This window comes from Pectinophora gossypiella, chromosome 15, assembly GCF_024362695.1.
Source record: "Pectinophora gossypiella chromosome 15, ilPecGoss1.1, whole genome shotgun sequence".
Taxonomy (NCBI): domain Eukaryota; kingdom Metazoa; phylum Arthropoda; class Insecta; order Lepidoptera; family Gelechiidae; genus Pectinophora; species Pectinophora gossypiella.
Window position 1 is genome coordinate 4070072 of NC_065418.1, and position 26455 is coordinate 4096526.

Consider the following 26455-nt stretch of genomic DNA (forward strand, 5'->3'; position numbering starts at 1 on the left):
TTTTTATTTTGTTTCATCATTAAATGATCATAAACTCTATTCCCTACTCATGCCTTTACATATTCTTTGCAGTTTGATTTGCAATCTTCGTTAGAAGTGTTAAATTACATAATTTATAAGTCTTTTCTATCGAGCGGATTTTTTTTATTATTCTTTTATCTAAGGGCTTTTGTGAGGTGGATTACCATTTTCATCAACCCTGGTATCAGGCTTATTTTGGAGTCGCCTAATGTCACGCCTACTTATATTTATCAATAAGTAGGTACCTAGTAACGGAACAAGCCTTGCGTATCACGTTTTATAAGTAATAAGTCAGTGTTCATTACAATTATTAAGTTTTTTTATACTTTGCATATAATATATTCCAAAAAACAATCGTAGTAAATATAACTTTTAGTAAACCGAAATGAGAAACGAAATACGTTTAGTACTTTAAACTTTATTCTTTCATGGCTGTAGTCAATATCGATTACACATTGAGTATGTGCTTCTACAGGCTCCTTTTGATACCTATTATTATTCGTATATCAGGCGAAAAATTGACTGCAACAGTATTAAAATCTCTCACTGCATCATTGTCGGAGGGCAATGAAACAAAAGAAATGTTTTGTCTCGTTTGCTCTCGTTTGTCTTTGATACTTCCATCTCCTTTACTCTGCGTACCCTTGACGTCTCAGTTATGAGTGTGATTGTGACAGTATTTACATAGAGTGTACGTATGTGTGCGTGAGCCGCGGAGATTTACAATTTACAGAGGATTTTAAAGGTGTCTTTCGTGGAAGTTTGAAGGTGTGTTCGGTTTTTTTTGTATTGATTAGTTTTTGCTTTGTCGCTTGAGTCATTTCGTTGCGCAAATACATTTACAAAATTTCTTGGAATAGCGAAAACATTTTTTAAAGTGCTGTTTGTAAGACTTTATACATTATCATCTATCGAGTAGAATTTATACAATGAACAGATGGATCAAATAAGGTTGGATATTATTTTAGTCGCTTTAGAATTTAGATTACAGATTGGTATGCAATGAACATATTTGCGCAAAGTAATGATGCTTTCATAAAAAATAACCTATGTTCTTTTGCACTATAATTAAATGATCTTTGTTTTGCAGTGCCCACTTATATTTATTTAGTTTTCATTTAATTTGGCAAATTTACAGATGTAATGAGAGTTTGCTCATGAAACCAAATATCGTTTAATTGTAACCGCGTGGATACCTTCATAATTGATAGCATATATTTAAGAAATTCACTATTTTAAATTAAAATACAATTAATAATATCACTTACCTCTCCTATGTCTCATGTGATATTTGTTCTTAGTAGCAGTCCCAGCACAACATGGTTGTTCATAATAAAAGTTGTAGGAATTGTCCACTTCCGTAGTCTGTTGCACAGCCTGGGATCGAACCTGCCATCCCACGCCGACTACCAGGAAAATAAACCACCGAACCACAACGGCCATCACACCCATAGTTCGCACGTGAGATTTGAACATTGTCAACGATATCACTACACACAACAGTTCAAAGAAATTTCAAAAGGATTTTCAGAAAAGTCTCATTTTTTTGTCAATAACCTGTAAGGAAAATAATAGAATATCAGAATTTTGAGTATAATTTTTAGTATATCTGGCATTATTTTGTATATTTTTGTAGGTAGTAAACGAAAAAGATTTTAGTTGAAAAATGAAAATGTAACTTAGATTATAATTAATTGGTGTTCTTTATAAAAAGAGATCAGACTTTATTGCTTACCCAATTAAGTATACTTTAATGCATTTAATGTAACTAGAGAACTTTTCATACTGATATTTATAAAAATAGCTCATAATTACATTTTAATAGACCCATTATTTATTAAATCTGTCAAAGGTTTTTTGTATTTGAATATAATATGTAATGTCACTGAATATATTGTTTTGATAATAATATAGTAGCTTAGATATACATACATAAAAAGAAAAAACATAATTTTATGACGTGCTTATGTTATGTATGATTGTTTGTTGTAACGTATATTTCATTTTTCTACTAAAAAATAAACAACTTCCGTCGTTTATCGATCGATCGAAAACTCAATTTAGGCCTAAATCTAGACAGTGTCATGAAGCGGCGGCGCTACTAAGGTTGCACCACAGTCAGATATGACCCTTAAGCTCAAAAATAAAAATAATAACATTAACACAGAAATCTAAACTGCAATACAATAAATAAAAAATATTGCAACCAATTCCATTGCCATATGACAAGATTCCTAAAAAAAAAAACACTATTCGGCAAACGTCACACGCCAGTTGTCCTAACGCAAATATAATAAAACGAATAAAAAAATACAATTATGGAATAAACAACCGCATACGCCTATTGGACAATAAAAAGGACAATTTTGCTTGTTGAGTTTACATTAAAAAAAAAGCTATAGGGTGTTTTAATGGCTACAAAGACCATTACGGCGATATGGCATTAAGCACACCTAGTGGGATGGAAACCAGCGTAATGTTATGTTTGTAAATGGAACCACGTGGTATGTATCACCCTTTCCTTTCGACATACGTACATACATACATAAACTCACGCCTATTTCCCATCGGGGTAAGCAGAGACTATGGAATTCCATTAGCTTCAATCATCAGTTCTCTTTCTTCCTCCACATTCATCAGTCGTTTCATACACGCACACCGGTTCAGAAAAGATCGTACTGAACCTTTTCTAAGGACATCTCCAATTTGGTCAATGTACGTCCTTGTAGGTCTTCCTCTGCCAGTCCTACTACCAATCTTCGCTTTATTTTATTGCTTTCGTTATATCGTTATATTTTTCGTACGTGTCCAAACCAAGTTAACCTTCTCTTCTCAATCTTAGTCACTAATCGTCTTTTACACCACATCTCTCTTTCGAGCTATTTTTAACTACCTCAATCTATGTAACTTTTTATGTTATTTATAATATTTTCTCTAAGTTCGGCTTGGAGTAAATAAAAAACTTAGAACGTGTTCAGCTAGTTTTCTTCACGGGAATGTCTTAAAAAATGACGGCTAGGAGTAGTTTCTATTCCAGAATGATTGTCATGTCATGATGGACCATTATTATGAGTGATGGGATGATGACCTGCATTAAACTAGTAGCATAGAACAGACAATACATACTTCGTTGTAGCTAAGCGAAATAAAAGATCTTCAGAAGTCTTTATCCATAATGACGAAGATTACTAAATAAAGCTAAAGCAGTTTACATTTTGTACTTACTAAAATGTATTACAGAAAGTAAATTGAAAAAAACAAACCCATTCTGTTTATAGAGAAAATGTTTTTATCATCCGGAAATTAACTACAGGCAGGTACACTATCAACGAAGGTGATCGACCGAGGTAATTGTAATCAGAGTTTTTAGACCAAAAGCCTCCTAAAAATGTATATTTGTACCCGTTCTATGAAGTAAAGAAAAAAAAACAAACATCTTCAGAATCATAATCATTGATGTATAAAGTTTTAATTTCTTTATAATTTTGTTCGAATCAGTTCACGCCTTGCCGTTGAAAAAGTTAAAATAAAGTTTTATTTTTTCCTGTTTATTATTCACGACAGATGCTAAGTAATAAAAAATATAAAAACGACGTATATTACACTTTGGGCCTCAGAAAATTATTACTTATGAATTATTCTTATTCTTTGCATAGAAAAAAATATAAAATTGGAATAAGTAATTTAAATACGCAATGTAAAATAAAAAAATATATTTTTCATTGTCAGGCTTTCGATGAAGGTACTTACCACAATATTCAAAGTAAGTACACATTTAATTTTAATGTAACAAGCATTTTAGTTAAATTGCAAAGTTCTTAAAAGCGCTAAACCACCATTTAATAACTACGTTAACTTAGTATTTAAACCCGAAAGTCCCAAAATTCGACGGAGTAATTTATGCAACTATAATATTCGATCTTCATTTAATGTGAAGCGTAATCCATCACATGTTTATCAAAGTATATAATCCTTTAGAACCCAGATACTTATCGCGGTGTCACTGAATAAAATGTTTTCTGCTAAATTTAACTCGAGTTTGGGCTGTCGACCGCGTTTGGTATATCGTTGAATACGTTTGGGTCTCCCTATGAAAAGGCCAGATGAATTAAATAGATAACTGTACAAAAAAGGGGAACCTGAGCTGATGCCTTCAAGATATCTCCAACCTATTTGGGTGGAACTAGGTTAGTGATGTAGAAATGGGCATCAAAATTATGTAAAATAGATGATTACTTATAATATATAGACATGGCGTTCAAGAACTAAATGTGCATAAAAATCGTTTTGTAAAATCAGTGTTTTGACAACGTAAATGGATTTACAAATATTAGACGGTGAACAGGGGGGTTAAAAAGGCTACATCGAAGCAATTCATTTACAAAAGCAATATTGCAATTTTGCGCAATCGAAGCAAATGTCAAATAGCAATATTGCTTTTATAGATGAATTGCTTATGGCCTTTTTAACACCCCACATTTATTAATTTAAATCTAATTTAAATCTAATTTAAACGATAATGACACCAAATGAGGCTTGCATAGGACCGCGAAGACTGACAGAAAATAGAGGCCTATTAGCTGTTTCTTCTATTCCATGGCCTATACTCATGTTGTAATATAATTTAGCTGTATTATTATTTAGCTGGTAAGAGGTGGAATTAACAAAAAAATACAGCTTATTCATTATTTCAAGTAATGAATCAAAAAGTGTATTATTAAATTTGACGCGCGAAGAAATGATAATTGTTAGTTATGTAAGTTAGTGATACCTATGAACGTGAAAACGACGCTCTTACGGACATTTTAGCAATTAAATAGTTCAATAATTAGAATAATATTAGACTTCATGCTACAATTCCGAATGTAATTTACGAAATCATACAAACGTAATAGGTACGTAATTTTAATGGTAAAATATAGTCTGTTGAATTCATAGACTTTATAATAAATGATTAATGATGTAGTATGAGAGTGATTTCCTTCGACATTGATCCTTAGTTTATAAATATTTTAAACCACCCCCGTTTTCAAATAATGCTTAAAGGGTATAACATTAAATTCGGTTGAAATTTTGTTTGTATCCGCAGGGATAAGGGCGGTTGATATTCACTCAAAGAAATGAAAAATGAGTTTGGAATCATTCGTCATGCTGCAACTTTTTTTTATTCGGGAAGTTATATTAACTGGTGACTTGATCTATCTTTCCTTGTCAAGTCTAATATCAATCCATTTTATATTTTAATGCTCTTCTTGTCTGTCAGTTGTTTCTTTTTTACTTTTGGAAATTATAAAGTAAAATTTGATTTTACATTATAAAGTTATGTTGAAATTAAAAAAATATATCAAAAATTTCGATTTAATTAACAATTATTTAATATTGTGTGTCATTATGAACTTTAAATATTAAAACCTATTCAAAGATTAACAAAGTATGTATCTGTATAAGAACGGGAGGAAATTTGCAAAATATCAAACCTAGCAATACCTATAATCAAGTTCCGTTGTCCATTGACCGAATGCTTCTCAGAAAGCCGTCTCTCAAGGTTCACTTCTCAGACCGGTTTCTTATAATGTCTTCATTACCCGTGATTCACCGTGGAACCACTTTAACTCGCTGATAGTACATTTTTATCTTGTAAATTATGATGCATTCGTTAACGGTTATTATTTTCGATTTATGAAGAGGAGGATGTAAGGAATTTTGTTTTTTATCTACCGAATTTATACATTCTGTTAATTAGTAAAAAACATATCTCAGGTTAAAAGATGAAATTGTTGTATGGTACGGTACTTTGTAAATTGCTTTATATTAAATGTTTTGAGATTAAGTAAAAGATTTTATTTTATTTGAATCACCGAATAATTTACAAAAATCGTTTTCCTTGTAAGACGCGGTCTAAACATTGTTAACGAAAAGGTTAAAAGTGTAATATAATAAAGGGCTCATTAAGCCGATTTTAATCTCGACCATCTGCGGATCTCGTTCCTAGCAATTATACCGTTACTGGTGTATTACACGACAACTCGTTATAGGCGCGGAACGTTAAGAAATTTCATCCTTTCCATTCAGCCCTCCCAATTGTGCGAAGGTGTACCAATTGAATGGGGTACGAATATAATGGAATTTCGCCTGTATAAAGGCCAGTGAGCCAGTAATACAATATGCGATGTTTCCTCCGAAGCCCGTATCCATGTCACGCCATTAAACCGGGTAAGAATATCAGCAGATATATCTGTGTAAGTGAATTAATACTTGCCCGCATCTTTATTAACACGTATGAGATGAGTGATCTGGCAACGTCGCGTTTGGAAGTTAGTCTTTCACGCTTTTATAGAAAATACTGAAATGATATGAATTAAATAAAAACTTTATCATTCATCAATGATATGGTCGTCCTCAAAACAATTCCACCTTTTGTCTATTATCGTTAAATATATCTTATATTGTACCTACAGACGTTAGATAACTATTTTCTCTTAACAAGGAATATTACCAGATATTTTTCTAGTAACATTCCTAAATGGACTTTTTTCTTTTTCTTGATGATTATGGTTAGATTATCTCCATCGCTGGATAAGACAGGTAGGTGTTCGTGTGTTAATTATTGAGTTGACATAATTTGTTTGGACTTTCGACTTGAGATGACAGAGATTATTTAAATTACTTACCTAGATTTTCTTTTACATTTTATTTTGAAATACGAGTCCCTTATTACATTTTTATGACACGTACGTTTTGTAAAGCGCTTTCATATTTTCAAGTTATATGAGGTTATATGTACTTAATTTCATTATGGTGAAGGGAATAGGTAATTATCAGTTATTTCTCCATGATTGTCTACTTATTAAACTTCATTAATTATGTAACCCACGAATTGGCAAATTGAACATAAAACATTGTATCGATTCTAATTGGGCTAAATTACATAATGTTCGCGTAAATTAGAAGGCAGTAATCCACGGAAACAAATTGTCTGGGCAGACGAGATACCGGGCCCTTCGAAATTCGCTCTGAATTATTAATACAATACTGTAACGGTAGCGAATTGTAAGCTCCTTAGCAAGGCAACTGAATAAATATCGACAAAGTCGATAGTGGGATGACCCAAATACAAAATAATGTAGGCAAAAATAACCACAAAAAAATATATTAAGCCAAAATGAAAATGAGAGTAGTACGTGCAGAGGAGATTAATATAGAGGCAAAATTAGATGTCAGAGAAACGTTTTAATAACGTTTTCATGCTGTTTTAAAAGAGTAGCCTATTTTAGTATGACATTAGTTTGCAACAAAATACGAGTAGCATTAAAAAGTATTAAAAAGAAAGTAAGTAAATGAAAATGTTTGATACAACAATACTTCGACAAAAGCAGTTGCTTCTTGTCCAAATAAACATGCGTCGAGAAGACTAGTATTTACAGTAATAGTTCAGCCAGTCTCTACTTGAACCTTATTAAGAGGAATACGAAAGAAATATATGAGAAAAATCTTTTTAATAATACTGTGAAAAAATATGTAGTTCTTTTCTTGTACATAATGATAACCTTTTGAAGTCTGTCGGTGTGTTTATGTTGATCTTTTTAAATAGCAATATTATTAATGTAAAATATATAAATTTGTCCTAATTAATGTAGTAAAATAAGACGATATATTAAAGTAAATTAACAAGGATAATGAGAAAGAGTATTACGAAGACCTGATGGTGGATGATTATTATTAAAGTTCTTTGCCGTATTTCGCGTTATCACTCTTTGAGATAGTTTTGCAAGTCCGGGAGAACCATTAACGAAATTATGAGCGGAGTAGAGAACTTTGTTTTAGCTAGTTTAGTTGCAGAATAACCACAGTTGGATATAAAAGGAGTAACTGCGGTACACAACATTGTTGCGACCAAGATTTAAAAAGTTTAATTTAATGAACCGTACTAAGTATTTTTGCATAGATGTAAAAATAAAACCGTCTGAGTTTTTGGTAATTCCATTTTGCGGAGCGCTTTTTCGTTTTATCTGGAATACCTGCGATAACGTATATGCAAAGATAAGTAAATATACTTACCTTATGTACCTTTTAAACGTGAAAGGCTTTGTATTATTTATCTTTGGTTTCTAAGATTATTTTTACCTATTTGAGGTAGATTTTATTTTACTTTTAGAATAAAATATCCCATTTAAATCATGCTCATAATACGTAATTTTATTGTAAACAACTTTCTCGTTTTAAGTTCTGTGAGTTGGTCGTACTTTTGCTGAATTAATTAATTATAATTAATTGTGATCTTTTTTACTTAATGAAGTTGTACCTTTTACGAACGAATAAATATGTACTCGACAATATACCTAATAACTTACATATTATTATATCATACATTCTATTTCATATTGGAACTAATACTCACTAAGTTATTAATGCTGCGCGGTTACATAAACCTCAAGACTAATTAGTTTCTGTAGCACAAAATCAATTTAATTGTGCTAGGGTGCGATTGGCCGCTACGCCGCAGACTTCGGAGGTTATGACATGAAGGTTTCTTGGAAAATAAGCTAAGCATGGCTAAGTATTTACTGATAAATAAAAACATTATACCTTTAGTATAGATCTGTTAAATAAACGTACAAGGTTTATTGCGTGTGTTTTATATATTATGTTCTTGGAAATATTATTTTTCCTTAAGAATTAAAAAAAAAATTGGTGTGGTACTTTTTATTTTGGATATTCGCAGCACATGTTTCAGGAAATTACTATTATAGTACCTAATATTTGTGCAATAGAAACGAAGACACTTAGTATTCCGTATTCAAATACTGAATATAAAAATGTAATGAATATGATATTACAGAAACTGGCCACAAAGAAAAAAGAAAGTGCCGTACCATAAAATAAATATGAATAGTTTCAATAAACGCGGTGTCCGCTACAGCTTCGTTGGACGTGGCGTGCCAATGGATTCAGCCCACGTACAGACATACACGTAAACGTCTGCCTGTTGTATTATTGATACAAATAGAGATATCAATTGTTTAGGACAAGCAGATACTACGAAACAGTTTCTTGTGGGGACCGTTATAGCTTTGATGTCGGGTAGGGGTAATGCCGGGGTTACACCAGAGCAAGGGAGGGAGAATACGGGTAAACTTCAGTGCGAGCAATGGCCATTTTACGAACTTTGCCCAACTGTAATGTGATTGACCGCTGATGGTGTCCGGTTCGTGTCATGAGGGATTCTGTGCTTTATAGCTCCTATTTTATGGTACAATCAAAATAATTAACGTCGCTCCGGTTTATGTCGTTTGCTTTACTGATATTTTTATCAGCGTTTTCTACATTACTTATATCAGTTTAGTTTCACAATTTAATACTTTTCTATCAAACTTTTGTCTTTATATTCATTGCTCTATTAACCAAAAACCTTCGTTTGAAATAAAAGTTCATCGAATAATGTTTAGATAGTCGTCAGAATTTTCTACTTCATTTAAGAGCTAATGGCTCCAATTCCTGCAAGTAACTACAGAAACTTAATTTAATTTTAAGTTATATCTGTAATTTTTTATCCGATGGATGATTGACAACTGTTAATTTTAGAATTAATGAATGAATAACCCGGGCAAATAAAATGCATCTCGCGGATATGCGACCCGTTTGACGTGTACTGTCAAGTTAATTCTGTCGGGTTATTGGCCAATGTCAATTTTTGGGAGGGTTTTTTAAATTTCTGCATAAAATTGACTTGTGTTAAATTAATTTTATGCCTGTCGATTACTCGTCTCTTGCCTTTTCGGCGGATAGGAAAATGACTGGTATAACTTAAAATAATCTTAGATGGTGTGTATTGGAATCAGCACCAATATTTTGGTAATAGCAATAAGAATTGGTGCCTTTGGTTCGTTACATTCATTTTATATATAAAAAGTAATTTAATAACCGAATTATATTAATATTCAAACAGAATTTTCATCTCGGTCAATATAAAATCGTTTTATAAGATCTTTGCAAAACAAAGCGTTATTATATTTATTTAGGACAGAGAAAAAAAGATTAAAGAGAGTGTAATTCATTATTATATTGATTTTCAAACAAAGAAAACCCTAATTTACTTCTGAATTTTTCCTTCACCAGTTAATTGTAGGCCTAAAGTACGACTACTTGGTTCAAAGGATTCACAATTCTTTTATGAATTAAAATGGTAATTTATGTTGCCAGAGAACTTCTCTAATAATATTTTTTTCGTTTAGTAGTCTTTGTACCATCTTTAAATCGCCTCTTTTTCGTTTACTTTCAAGGTCGACACAAGGCTTTTGACTCTTTCAATTCGTTTCGTCTGTCGTTAAGTGTCTTTCTTTTCCCAATGATTTTTTTCTTCATTTTGTGTGCCTTTTTTGAGCATTATTTTGAAGGTATGCAGCTAATGATTTGTAAAAGGGAGCCTATGTTTGCCGGCGTTTGTGTCGTCTCGGCTTTCTGACTCTATTTATATACTAAGGTTGTTCAACTCTAGAGGGGACTGAGCAAGGAAATTTTGTATTTTGACGCTTAATGATGTTGAGACGTCGCTTATTACATACTAATGGAATGATTATCTATTTATCTCCGTCTGTCATCTGTAAGGTATTCATCTAAAAGGCCATGTTTACTTGCTTATGGTTGAATTCGTGCTTTCGTGTTTAAATTGCCAGAATGAATACAGCCAAATTGTATGTTGATACTTTCTTATTCTTTATTTTTTATAAATAATATATATAAACTGGTGTTATAGATACAATTAAATGCGTTTAAAATTTAGATTTAAATCTAATTCTACTTATAGATTGACGTAGGTATTATGTTCATCAAAGTATCCTTATGATTTTATGGCTATTGCAGTTTTCAGAATAATAAGAACCTATAAAGTGTGATCGTAAAGCTGAGCTAACAAGATAAGATTGTTTTGAATTTATACCCAAATGCGGTAAGAAAAATAAATAGATACAAAATAATGCCAGAGTTATTTGGTTGATGCACAATGGTTTGTTCACGAGAGCGGTACGTCGACCAACCTCTTCTGTAGTCCGTTGAACCAAACACGTAGATACACAAAAAACAAACACACAATGTCAAAGAAAAGAGCGCACACTTTATTTGTCTACAAAGTAGTATAAAGTCACTATCAAAAACAAATGTAACCAGTTTCTGTGAAAGAATGAAGAAAACAAGTTTTACACGCGGAGCTTTACGAGAAGTTGAGCGGCAACGTGAAACACACGTCCATCCGGCTTGCCGGCCGGCGCAGAACTAGCTCTCCTGGCTCCACTCCGAACAAAACTTTTAAGTCATGGAGACGGCAAAGCTATGTTGCGCCTGTACTACTCACGCACACAACGCCCGACGCCCTATGCACAAACACGAGAGCTTCCAAGTTCACTAAATAAACGAACACCAACACCAACACGCGTCGCACCGTCTACCCCCCGTTCAGACGCCAGACAGAGATGCAAATATCAACAATACATTACCAGCGCTGCGTTAGAGCGAGAGAGCAATACGGCAACAGATGTATATCATTTCACGCAGGTAAGTATTGAAAATGTTGGCGTGTACGAATGAGACGGTGAACAAATTTAGCTAACGTGACGCCGGCTGTGTGGGAAGGGGACAGGAACTGTTCAAGTCACCCACTGTACATTCCTTCCTGATACCGGAGCACGGCCGTACCTTTCGATCGTTCAAGTGGCAGATGAAGCTTTTAGGGTTGACACTTGTCATTTGATCGGTAAGCAAGATCTGCTAATTAAAATATCATAAAGATCGTATCCCTGTCAACAATAAAAAAGGATGAAGACCAGTTGCTTGGATGAATATAATCCCGACTAAATTATGTATAATCTCGGAAAGTGCTGGGGAAGTTTCAGTGAAAACGTAAAACATAACGGCTGAGTCTGAGGTGGAAGAGTTGCGAGCTTATAAAAGATTCAAGGAAAAAGCTGCAACCGGCAGTAGTGATGTCAGGTGTCTCGTTTTTACCGAAGCGTAACTTCTGCCGTCGTTTGGGGATCTCGGTTTTATTTTTCTTGTATAAAACCTTATTCTTTAAAATGTGGTACACCCACATTTACTCAAATATCTGTTCTGCCTCTCATTATTTAAGAGCTGCGCTCTTGTCGGTGGAGTGATCGCCATTCCTATCTTCTTTCCACCAAATCCTTCGCCTCTTGATACGACACGACCTTCTCGTTTCTTTGATTCATAAATATCTGATAGGTATATATTAAAAAAAAACTGGTTTTGTTAATATTTTTCTGCGTATATCTACTATCAAAATTATCAGAATGAAATATGAATACTATTTTAATAATTTTAAAACTACCTATTCCAGATATATACAACGAAACTAGGTCAACTAAAATCATTAATCTACATCAGGGTACACTTTTGGGCAAACTTTTCTTCTTCTTTCACTTAAACTGCATATTGCAAAAAAGTCATACGTATATTTTTTATTTCTTTGTTATCTTTGATTGTGTAACGTAGCATCCCTGCGTCAAGACGTCACAAAGTAGCAGGTAGAAATGCATGCAAGCCGCGAAATTTGGACGCGTGTTTTTTGCATGTCTCGGCTACTTTGCGCTGCTCCAGAATCTTGCATTGAATATGTCGTCGTCTTTGTATTTTTTTTGCACTATGAGGTAATAACTCAATCGCAGAGAAAGGCGAAATAAGTTTCTTCTGAATTTAGTTTGTATTATTTGTAAATGACTTTTTGTGGCTTATCTGGCTGGGTGTTTCTCATACTTTATGGAATATTTGACACCATAGTTAAAGCAAATAAAATTATGATAAGAAAACTGAAAAGCAAAGCCTTTGTAAACCTTTTTCTAGAACTAGAATGGTCAGAAAAACCAAGGAAATAATTTAAATATTGCATTCTAAAATTCAGTCAACTAGTGTAAAGCTTTCTATTTCTCAATTTAGTAAATTAAAAGTTTAATAGTAAACACATTTGAACATTTTAGACCACATACCTGAAGGCGAATCACAACCAAAGCATATATTTTAATACAAAAAAGTGTCCGTAAGCGACAAATCATTTGAGTCAGCTTACAGTTCAGCTTAGACTAAGCTAATTTGTTACTACTAAGCGCTGCGGGAACACAATCGTCCTCCGGGATACAGTCGGCAACACAAGTAGCTAGACATTTTTACATCTAATAATACTTAAGTGTTCACAACTAAGTATTGCTCTACATAGTACACAGTGGACATTAGTAGTAGGATTATGTATTGTACTAGGCATGCCTTTTAAGTTCTGTCGTTTGCATATTTGGCGCCAATTTTGAATTTAGAACAGTTCAAAATTTAAATTTGTTGGAATTTCGAACATCAAAACAATTGAAAGGATTAGGATTAATAAAATAATTAAATTAATTAATTAATTGTTAATTATTAGTTTAATTAATTATATAATATTAATTGATTATTAATAAGTCCTAATTGTTTAGTCACAGCGTTGGCTTGAATTGTCAAGTCACGTCCGAAAATGAATCTTACAAAGGAACATGTCCGTGAATACTTTGAAAAACAATAAAAGGTACTATAAGCTACGAATAAATAATAAGTCAAGGTTATAGTTGCTTTTTTACCGACTTCAAAAAAGGAGGAGGTTCTCAATTCGACCGTATATTTTTTTTTCTTCAAACGACAAAACTTAAAAGGCATGCCTCGTATCTTAATTGCTATAAAACGACAAATTAGAGCTTCGAGATTCCACAAAGATCTTAACGGGTGATACCTACGCCTATGTTCACATACAAGTATTCCGGATCCAGTAAAATATTACTCTTTATAACAAAAATGTATTCGCTAGAACGGACCTGTAAAAATAGTAGCGTACAGTTTTTCATATATTCCTACCCAAGTAGCAATCAAGAATTGTGATTAAGTCATATATGTCTAAACTTTAGCTAAAGTGAGATTTATCCAAATCAAATAGGACTTATTAGGACTTCATAAATTCATTTCCTTCTTTAATTCTATATAGTTTTCAACAAATCCTACTTTAGATAATTTAGAATACACAAAACCAAGTTAAGTATTCACAAAACTATTTAGTCTTATCTCAGCCTACTGTTAAGTCTACAAGTATTCTTTTACTTTACTCAGATTATTTGAAGGCTCACTTAACACTAAATTGATTTAGTGAAGTATCAGTTTAGTCTTGTAAAGTAAAAATTGATTGCCTAGATATACTTAAGGCAATTTTTATTATTTGTTGCTCCTATACAAGACTGTTTTATTCGTTTTTGACTACAATAAGTAAAACATAAGAAAAGTCTATTCAATGGACGATAAAATCGAAATAGAAGCAAGCAGAAAGATGGATGAAGTCCAAATAATAAAATGATCTGGTGATTTTCGAAGGCAGAATATTAAATACTTACAGAAAATTAACCTGTGATAATGCACATCCCACTGTTTTTGTTAGCGATGCGATATCTTCTTCATTGCCATCATTTTTTTATATCGATTGGTATAACACAATCATTTAATTTTGGCAAAAAAATCGTAAGTTCCTGTTTTTCAAATCCGATCCAGCGTGTGGCGGCCCAGGTACCTACGTCTCGCACAAATCTTCTCAAAAATGACTAAGCTAGTCTAACCTAATCTAAGCGCACGGCAACACTACACCATGAAAAATCGAGTTTTATAGTAAAACCTGCTAAGTTCAAATATAAAATTAGGTACCTATTAGTCTAATAATAAATAAATCCAATCAAAAACATAAATGTGAAATGAGAGCCAAGTTCAATATTATGCAATGCTTTGGTTGTTGACTTCAACGACAAAAGAAGTGAGATCTAAATGGGTGCCAAGTTCAATGGTCAGTCCTGAAATTTATTTATAAGTAACAGTATAACATATCATATCTTCTTATAACATAAATATATTGTAGCCTAAGGTCTGTCTTATTGTAGGTAAGTACATATCCTCGTAACGCGTGGGTCCTTTTAAAAGGACAAATTCAAAACTAAAAGTCGACTTTATAGATATAATACATTTGAATACCTATTAAACTCGTTTAAGATTCACGTTAAGTTAAAAAAAATAAAAAGCCAGTAAAATGGATGTGAGTTGTGTTGTATCGTGGGCGAAAAGCTGACAACCTATCACCGCTAAACACATGTTCCAACTTGCTTACCTACCCTTAAAGTACTTGTCGAATATGGCATCAAGTGGTTTTATGATCACTTAGTGCTCTGCCTACCCCGATATAGGCGTGATTGTATGTTATGTTAAGTTAATCCACATACCTACCACAAAAAGACCGGCTGTCATGAGTTTTGATTACTTACTGATTCTTACATCTATAGTTAGGTACAGGCACTAATTAGGTAATTATGTTAAGCGTTCATAATAGAATCTAATAATTAAAAATTTGCCAGTTTATTATTTTTTCCTTTATATTCATCTAATTACCTATCTTACCAAATACCAAATTTTAACTCTCTAGGATCATCTGGAACTGGGTTAGACTTTTGATTTATAGGTCAGTCAGTCAGTCAGTCAGTCAATGATAAAAATGAGGATTTTTGTACATTAATATCTAAATAACCGTTTGAGATAAGCTTATGAAATTTAGAACACTTATATGTATCTCACAAGTCTCAATATATGAGCCAAATTTACGATACGATACGATACGATTTGATACGTTTATGTAAAATAGTTTTTGATTTATGAGGGGGTCAAAAGTGGCTGCAAATGGTTCGTGTAATATTACACACGGTGCGGCTCGCCAGTTCTATTTCTTGAACTTGGCTTGATACGCTACCGCGTGTCTAGATACTTTTCTTTCTTCTTTCATTCTTTCTTTTAATAATTTTAAAAATGTACCTATTTTTAACTAAGCTTTATTCACAATCATAAACAAAACATATCTATTTTAAGTTTTGTGTATGGTTAAATGCATTTAAAGTGGGCATTAGATTCGATTCCTTTATTTTTTTAGCTTGATAAAGTCATCGGGAGTTACATAGATGATTCTGGCCTTTTTTATTAACAATAATGTTTTTGGTGGGCTTAGAAACTACCGCGCACACACACGACGTTAATCAAATTGCAAGGGTTCTTCGTATATACAATATTCAACGGATACTCGTAAATTTTTACAATAATCACATTGTTTCCGTTGGCAATTAGAAGCGCGGTGATCGTACCTACTTTGCGTCAGCGAACCATGTACCTATGAGAATGTATGCGCGGAGACTCATTAGCAAATTGAGTTTATGTTTGTTAGTTCCAATTGCGATAAATATTAAATAATTAAGTAAATCACATTCCTATCCAAGTAAGAACTCAGCATAACAATATTTTTTATCTTCCACGAGTCGAAAAACTTACCTCTCAAACAAACATACTTTCCATAGGTTTTAAAAGCTTGTTCGATTTTAATTGTTACTTGTTACATAGATGATTCTGGCACAAAATAAACAAACATGATTTTACGACATTACTTTACTAAATCAAAATAGAGGATCACTTTAGACATAAGAGTTTTAAGTAGGAATTCACTAAATACTTAAGTTGGTATACTCCTAGACAATTGAAGTAAAATTTATCTTAACTAGTACTTGATGAAGTGCAACTTGACTTTACTTTTCTAAACTGATTCTTACGAAATCAATTGTTTCTAAAGTCTTACTTCATTTAGAAAAATATTACTTAACGCCATTTTGCACTTACAGGAAGAAAACATGTAATATTTTTTTGACAATATTATCGTCAAAAACTGAAGTAAATTAATATATATCTCTGTTGTAGTAACAATTACTGCGTTCAGCTGTCACATATTAATACAAAATGAATTTCTCTATACTATATGTCACCATTTTTTTTATTTGCTGAATAATCAATCCAAATTTTATTATTATTTTTCTGGTATATTAAAGGCCCTTCTGTTTTTTAACACTTTCTATCGATTTTACACGAGAAACAATCATGCGTTTATAATTTCCTGTATGTGAAACGGCAGAATAACCTTTTGTTAAAACAACTTAACAAATATTTTAGACGCCATTTTCTTACAGACTTCATTTCTTGTGTTAATGTAAATGTTCGCCATTATATTCTAAAATAAAGACGCGTGAAGTAAAAATCGTTTTAGTATGACCTGAAGTTTTATTCCTTAAGTTACAATTGACTCAGTGCAATTCAATCCTATAGTCTTAACTAAGTATTGTAGATATCTTCAAGTATACATTTTTGGTATTAAGTGATACTACAAGAATTCTAAGTTTAGAATACGCAAGAACATTGTCTAAAGTAGGGTTTAAGTCTGACTTAACGTTGTCTTAAGTCTGTCTTGTATAAGAGTTAAAGTATGTGCCCACTTTTACTAAACTGTATCTTCAAGACATCTTGAGGGATATCTTGGAGACATATAAGACTTATCCAAGACAAGGGCTTGATTTAGTCTACTTGCCTTCAAGATATCTACAATTCTCTTTTAAGACAATCGGTTGCTACATGGGTAAATACATTATCGAATGTCATGTTAGATCTACGCTAGGTACCTAAATTACAATTGGTAGGCTTATTATCAATATGAATTTGTTTCGAAAAAGATCGCCTTCACTTGCTGATTTTTAACGCAGATATTAAATCTCTTTTGTAAATTACATGCTGCATTTTTAGTCAATCTAACTGTCGTCAATAGTGAAATAGTAAGTACAGTCATGAGCAATTTCATGTACCTACTTTAGAATCCTGTCGCACTATCATATTTGACATTTAATGAGACTTACGGATTAATTTGTCAAAATAGTTAAGTGAGATGGTTTCAAAGGGTATTATTAGTAGTTGTGAGCGTATACATTCGGTTTAAATGTGTGGGTTTTAAGGAATAGACGCCCACGGATACGCGTGTTCTGACGTCAACATTCTGTTAGCGTAAGAGCGTCTTGTCAACTGACAAATTCTAACAGGAAACAACATCCAACGGATTATTTTATTACGACAACGACAAAGTAGGTTCTATTTTTAAATGATTCAGTGAATCTTTGTACATATTAAACATAGTCAGCTTTTGATGTATATTCGCTCCATCGCTATCTTCTTCTATCACTATTATAGATTTTCCTTGATCAGAATTTATGACAAAATTTCAGCGTCGATGTTAGATAAGACATACCACAAGTCTTCAAAGTTCCAAGATCCTGATCCACATAACCGAACAGACACAAAACGAAATTTTGGAATAAGTTTAAGAATAAAACACGTATACTGTTCATAAGATACCCCCAGAAGCTGCGAGGTGGGCGCCGAACGCTTCTGCGAAACCTGATCCACCAGCGGGATCCTAACGCGGACCGACATGACATCACAATATACAACCCACTCCATGCTAACACGAATTAGTATTATGTTTACGCCTTTTATTTTTTTATACCTCCTTCATAGTGATGGCGAAGAACTGAAGTGACAGCCGGATGGGACGCTGCAGACGGTGGGTTTATGTGTCGAGGACTCGCTGTTTGGACATTCATCCATCCCTTATAACGTTGAAGTTTCGCATTGTCTCATCTTTATTTGCGATATTATCCGTGTTTTGTATTGACTTGAGTTGGAGTATATATTGCGAATTCTGATACTTATAGTTTATCTGGATATTGTTGGTTACTTGTTAGGAACATCATTACCTTTGTTACCGGGTGAGAGCCGACAGCGTTCCCTATTTGTCCGGTTAAGTAGTTAATGCTACCTGCGGCAAATCTACAATAAGTCACGTCAAAAAAAAAGTTGTGTTCTAATCAGTTTTACTACTGTCTGTAGTTCTTTAAATTATTATAAATATTTGTATTTGCAGATGACCGGTATGTTAGCGATAATTCGTAACACGTCGTATTTTTCAATTTCGGTTTTGTCTTTTCGTACAAAGTTGTCTGAAGACCAAATCCCATCGCGTGAAAGGTCCTAATCTGAATAAAAATATCTCGCCATTTCGATTCCCAGTTATCATATTACGTTATCCTAATCGGAACCAACGTCCCGGCTTAAAAATACGTAAAAATATGACAAGCTTCTGACAGTTTGACACGGGTAAAGTGTTTGGGGTATACTTCATTAACTTTTCAGCTCCCATCTGATATACTGACAATGATTTCGACAGTACAGGTTGAATCCTGTTTTCTGTCAGATAGATAAACGTTTGTTGTTGTTTTGTGAAAATTCAAGTCTTATTTTGCAACACATTTGTTTCATTTTTCGGATCCGCCCAACTAAACTGTCAAAAAACACGCAAAATTTTGAAACTTTTTTTTTTATTTATTTTTTGCTTATTAATTAGCACGTGTATTTTTCAACGAAAATTTATTTTATTTTAGTAAATACGAGATAGTCGTATCTATAAGTATTTATTAGAAAGTAATCGAGGAGTAAGTTGCTTCTAGCTAGTAAATTGTAACTTGAATCATAATTAAACTTTGAAATCATTTTTCGACTCTGATAAGGTAATTGAAAATAGTCAACCAAAACAACTTATCTATATCCTAGATAGCTAATGTAACTGAAATTGAAACCTGTAAAAGTCTCTTCATAACCTATCGCGCGGACAGCAGAACAGATTGAAAAGATGCCCGTGGCTCCTTAAGCGCGAAATAATGACGATGCATTGTGGCTCCTTAGGATCAAGTAAGTCGCTATTATATTTCTTCTAAGGAGCCTCACAATAGCGTACCAGGGCTTTGCTGTCAGCAATACAATAAGCAGCGTTTGCTTTATTTTGCTCAGCAGTGGAGGACGCACGGCGACGCAATGTTACCGGTCTTTAAAGCTAAGACATCGACGTCGACGTCCTTTCTTAGGTATTATCTTTCTTCTTTGTGGTAACCTGCTTTGTTTGGGAAACGGCTTGGGTTCTTAAAACATGTTTTTATAATTATTGTATTTTTATTAAAAATAAATTACGTATATATGTCTTTTAGAAGTTATGAATTTTGTTCTATATCTAAAATTTGTAACTCTATTTAAAATTCTTAATTCTGCCCCAGATAAGAAGTTTAAATAAACATCATTTACTATCTGAGAAACTAGTAAATAAGTATGATACTATCTATCAAAAAGTAACAGTTGGAAATCGATTAAAATTGTATGTGAACGATAACTAAAAATCGAGAGCAAAAATTCGTTTCGGCTGCACATTCGCTAGTCCTATGGGTTTTTTACATGAAAACCGCGACAAGCAATAGCCGACCGTACCAACGGTCAAAAGCACGGTCGACGGATGTCCAGAATATAATAGCAGCAATAACAAAAGTGAGGTGGGCTAACCATTGATTTGGATTCTACGTCAGGTGGTTAAAAAAACGAGTACCTTTGTGTTGAATCCGCAAAGTCTGCCCATTGGATTCCGCTCGGAATGTGAGCTCCAAAGGCACGTTCCGAATACTCGATGGTATTATTTCAGGCCGACAGTTGAATACTAAAAATCTTCACTATAGTCATCCGTCCGTCAATATGCGGGAGGCGATTTGCACTTGTTTCTTTGTGCAAGAAAATGTTACAGTTGGCATTGAAATTAGAAATAAGATTTACCATTGCGATGAAAGGATACGTGTTGATAAATACCGTGCTACTATTATTGATGTAATAAATACATTCATTAGAAACTAATACCTTTTCAAACATTTAAGTATCCACTTAGCTTTATTGCTCACGAATAAAGACACTTCATCTTCAATCAATTTTATTTTCAATTACATTGTAATTGTTTCTTCACATAGTAAACAAGAACATTTTCCTATACTATAAGGACAATATTATGTCTCCTTTATCCATTCCTATTTTCAAACAGATATGTTAAACTACTATTCCGACAACTTTCAAAACGCTCCATATTTGGAGCAAAGCAAAGTTCGCAACAAATATTTCTCAAAACACGACTCAGTACAGTCATTACTCAACACAGATAGCGTCTAACAGAGCAAAATAGCAACTTCCATCTTTATTCTCAGAGTGTTCAACTAAACGTTGCTGTTAAACAACTTTGCAGTTGGCCGTTCGTATTTCCTACTTAATAAACGTCCAAGGAATGCCGGGGCAGACCACGTCTGACACTAACTTGACATTCACCTGACACGACTGCGGCTAAAAATGATAGAATTGCCTCTGCGCAACTCCTGACGTCCGCGTTGGCTCCCCGACGGAAAAGTAATGAGGATTCTATCTATAAACGGCTCTTTGAATCTGCTGAGGTTTGAACTACAGATATATGACGGAGAATATGCAACATGAGCTCAAGGCCGTCAATTTGTAATGTATGACTCACCTATTGCAGATTTGCCTCGGGGGCCTCACTAATTGACCGGACAAAAGTAAGAGTATTTTTGTTTTTATAGCACTCACCTGGTTAGGGAAACTCTCGAAGAGAAAAAAATCTGATTCGGACGGGATTTGAACCCGCAGCTTTTGTTATTCCAGGACGAGCGTGTTAACCATTACATCCATACGTTTCCGATCTATATCGTCATTTCGACTACGCGTCGCCATCTATCCGAAATATTGAATACTAATATTTCTTGGACAAGCAGCGCTGAGCGATCTTACCGAACTGAGGGCTGAAGAACTAGTCATCATCATCATCAGCCCATTAACGTCCCCACTGCTGGGGCACGGGCCTTCCCTATGGATGGATAGGGAGATCGGGCCTTAAACCACCACGCTGGCCCAGTGTGGATTGATGGCTATTAACGACTGCTAATGCAGCCGGGACCAACGGCTTAACGTGCCGCGTACGTGAAAAACTAGTACTAAAAATCAATTAGAATTAAATTACAACTACTTATAAATTAGGATATCTAGAACGTTAAATTAAATATAGTGAGAGGTGATTAGCTGACTGGCAGATATTCTTCAAAAATATCAAGGCAATATTTTTTTCGATTACAAAAAACTTCATTGTTAAACGTTTCTTTCTTTTTTTCTTTCTTTCATTGTGATCAACATTTTTATGTAAGTATGTCAAATGCAAGAGCAAGCTGCTAGCATATAAATTATACCAGAAAATATTTTCTCTTCTATTATTAATGAAGCAGTAACTAAGTTGGGATTGTTTTATGAGCTATTTCGAAGTAGACGGTTATGACTCTTGTGACTTAGAGATGAGAACGTAGTAAGAGAGAAAGATGTGAAAAATGTATTTAAATACAACATGCAAACACTGTTTATACTTTGAATGTTTTTGTTAGTGTTGTCCTCCGAAACATCGCGGCTGTATGTTGGTTGGTGACAGCCTATATACGTCCCACTGCTGGGCACAGGCCTCCCCTCAATCAACCGGAGGGGGTATGGAGCATACTCCACCGCGCTGCTCCACTGCGGGTTGGTGAAGGTGTTTTACGGCTAATAGCCGGGACCAACGGCTTAACGTGCCCTCCGAAGCACGGAATCATCTTACTTTTTCGGACAATCAGGTGATTCAAGCCTGAAAAGTCCTTACCAAACAAAGGACAGTCTCACAAAGTGATTTCGACAATGTCCCCATCGGGAATCGAACTCGGACCTCCAGATCGTGAGCCTAACGCTCTAACCACTAGACCATGGAGGCTGTTACACGGCTGTATGTATTAACCACGGAATAGAAGAAAGAGAGAAGGGAAAGGCCCTAACGAGCATTTTGTATGAGAACCGCTGTCGCCGGTTCAACCCCGCTCTCTTTTACTTTACTACTCCTAATAAGTCTGCGACAGCTCTACTGCTTCTCAATTTCCATGGACACTTTGCTGGCAATGTATATATTTTATGTGATAGCTTTAATTAAAAATAGGATATCCTTAACAAACGATCTATTTGAAACTGAACCAGTTACTTCACATTTACAGAAGCTAGGCAGTTAGCTGGAATTGATGTCTGCATAGTCAGTCGTCGGCGTTATTTTCAAAATAACAGTGTAACCGACGATCAATCAGATGTCAGTGTTATTGTTGTGAATTGTTGCGGCATCAGACTCTAGTAGGGTAACCAACTTTCTTGGCAAAACAGGATAGTTTCATGGACACTCCTATTCGTTGCGAAGATTTTTTCCTATAACTATTTCTAAGGTTTCCTGGTAGAAAACTCATTGTTCATTTGTACATAATTCTCTTTATAGATAAATATATAAGTGTAAGTGCATTTCAATTTGAATCGTTAAGGTAATAATAATTCATTCCGTATGGGTAAGATTATAGATAATTATTATTTAACAGGTTTTGAGTTTGATTTATGTCTTTATGATGAAAATGTTAAAGTCAGCCACTGTGGTGTTGTGGTACACAGGCTTGCTTCTCAATCAGAGAGCCCCGGTTCGAAGCCCAGTGCCGAACTTGCCGCAATGAGCCATTCATTTATGTTAAGTTCAGCTATCACTAACACAGTTGACTCGACCATTATAGACGGCGATACGGCTCACCACCTACCACGTTGGTCTAACAGAGAGCTTGGTGAGGTATGGGTACTTAGTTCATCTTGCGACTACCCCAATTGGGCTATAGTCGTAAGCTTTTTTTATTTTTTATTTATTTAGATAGGTATACCAACAGTACACATATTGTAAAGTTATAAAATACAAGTCTTAAATTAGTTTTTGTATATGTGCTCCAATTACAGGTACACACAACATTCGTAATTACAACAACAAACTTATATATCTAAGTGTATATATATTTATATATAATTAAATAGTATAAAACTTAAACAGAAATTAACTTCTAAATTAAAACAGCCATAAATCTTCTTAGAAAACATAAGAGTTAAAACTATAACATATACATAGGTATACAACAAAATTAAGTATTGATGGAAACAAATGAATTAAAATTAAAAATACAAATGGGAAAATGTACGTTATGAATTTATGATGATACAGAGTTTGTAACATAATTAAAGCACATAATAACGGGTTCTTACCGCGTTTAAATGGGGATATGAGACTCCCGATATTTCGACACTGTTGCAAGTGCCATGATCACGGGATGACTGATGAGATTGGAGAGTTTGTAACATGCCTCAGTATCTTAGCTTTCAGTGTGTGAAAGCTTATGTTGAAAAAAGCATCTACCCAAAAAGAGCATTCACTAACCTTTAAACCCAACTTCCAAAGCAGGTTGAAACCGTCAGTTTCCTCTCACTTAGTATTATCGAGTCCTCATTTGTCAATTGTTGATATGGTGACCCTCGACCGGTCCAATCGCAGGCCTCCAGCCGCCATTAGTTTGATTAGCTCGTACGACCCACGTTCTGATTGTGCGAGCCGTTAGCTTTGATTGATTCCTCGAATGGCACCGTTCCTGGCTCACTTTATCCCTATATATTATCACTAGTTGGGCAGTAAAGTTCGGTCAGTATTTCCGTATGTCACTATTTACTATTTCCTCTTTTTTTTCACTTTCTTGTTTTTTTATTGATGGGAGCGATCGGTACGGCAATGCAGGACGGAAGGGGCAAGTCACAGGGACTGTAACTCGGAACCTGGCAGAGGGCAGCAGTAACTGTCAGTACTATTCAGAGGTCGAGGACAGGAGTCCTAGTACGGCTTTGAAATAGGCTATTCTGGGCGCCATCCCAATCGCGTCAGACAGAGTACTGCAGGGCAGAAGGCAAGAGGGCTATTTTTCCCTAAAAAAGAGCGTGGTTCTTAAATTAGTGATGACTATTTATTAACTGCTACTACTATTAGTTTACTACTAGTTACTTTTGACGGCGATACGGCTCATCACCTAAACACGTTGGTCTAACAGAAAGCTCAACAGAAAGCGCAAGGTGAGTTGTGGTTACGATACGATGACTGTATCCTCTGACTACCCCAGTTGGGATAGTCATGAGGTTATGTTATGTGTTTTCTTTTTTTTACTTGCGTCCTTTAAATTAAAATTTGTGAGTTTTTTTTGGTTTTTAATCATTATTTTTGAACTTTCCCTCTAGGTTTTATTCTACTAGCAGTAAGGATGTTTATTTATAATGTTTGTTTTTATCTTAAAACATAAGTACATGTAATGTAATTTATTTTTTATTGACTAATCCAAGCAGTTAACCAATGCTTTTAAGAAATCGCTTTTAAAGGATCATTTTAGAATCTGTCTAGACCAATGTACTTCTGAAATGAAACGGTTTCGTGGTCTAGAAAATAGGTTTGCATTTCAAGATGTTTGAAAAGCATCGAGTGCGTAATTTATCTCAAAAGTCTTCGTAAATACTCGTTTAATCCGAAGCCTATTCTGATAGCTAATAATTAAAAAAAAATCATGGTTCATAAGAGACAGCTTTTACACAATTTTATTTTTTCACCAAATTATTTAATTTATGGAGAATGGTACACCGACAAGAGCGTGGCTTCTTAATTAATGATGATGATGAATAATTCAATTAATTTTCCACCTAATAATACTACTATTTTCTTTACACCTAATGATAGTTATTGTTCTCACTAGAAGCTGCTGTGAGCTGTCTTATTGATGAGTTGTGGTTTTGCCCATCCCGATAGAGATACGCGCATGATTACTGTACATGGCTATGTATCTATTGTTCAACGGTATAGAGGCCGTTCTTTTTTCAAATATTATAAAACATTTAAAAAAAAACCGATATGTAATACGACATATGTGATAGGAACGGTCGTACTTCGCATTTCTATGCAAGAGATGTTTGACAATAAAAGATTTACGCTAAAGAGTGGTCACGGTTCCCCGTTAGCCTTTCAAAGAAAAGCAATGGAGACAAAAACCTTTGTGTTTACCCTTACCGAAAACCGTTTCAATGTCAATTCAAGGTAAATGTGAAGACGGAACATCGTTGCCAACAAAATGTATGCGATGTGAGGGTGGAATGGGGTAACGTGGAATAGTCGGCAAAAACTTGCAGAATAAAGGCGAGGTCGTGACGGACCAGAGGCCCCTCAGTTGAATGACGATGTCATGTTTATTTGCGTTAAAAAGGGAGACACTTTCTTACGTCTTCAGACCTCTAAAAGGGTGTTTGGAAAAACGTACCGTTTGGAGTATAGAGCAAACGATTTAAATTTTGCTGAACAAAATAAATGTGTGTGTAATACAAGATGGGAATTGTGAAGCTATCTTCAAGGAGACACGGTAAAAACTGATTTTGTCTAGGAACATTTTATTATTCATAAGACCGTCTCGAAACTAGATAAAAGTAAAATGGGCTCATACTGCTTGAAAAGAACATATCGAAATAACATAAAAGGACGATGTAGAAAACATTTTCCCGTTCAAATACGCTTTTTCGTACGCATATCAACATCAAGAATCAAATATTTTTTCGTTGTACGAATCTCAATGTGGACCTAAACCTAATAAGGTATTCTGTCTATCGCTTGAACTTTGGGACAGCAGTGTTTAATTTTTGAAAAGAACTTTGGCGCTAAATTAGTTTCTGTTCAATCCTAGGTACGTGCTTGGACTTGATAATTAAA

The 26455-nt window shown here is 34.1% G+C and overlaps 1 protein-coding gene across 2 annotated transcripts in view; it reads right to left on the reverse strand.

The window, feature by feature from the left end:
- Positions 1-26455, reverse strand: part of LOC126373095 (semaphorin-2A-like) — a 624036-nt gene that overhangs the window by 164440 nt on the left and 433141 nt on the right. Inside the window, exons 1-2 of one of the 2 annotated variants that reach the window (XM_050019092.1) lie at positions 11055-11272; positions 1290-1578 (exon numbers count right to left, since the gene is read on the reverse strand). The exons of the other annotated variant lie outside the window; for it this stretch is intronic. Of the exons in view, the coding sequence (XP_049875049.1) occupies positions 1290-1497 (208 nt within the window). The 5' untranslated portion in view covers positions 1498-1578; positions 11055-11272. Of the gene's footprint in view, positions 1-1289; positions 1579-11054; positions 11273-26455 lie in introns of those variants that run through there. 2 annotated transcript variants of the gene reach the window in all.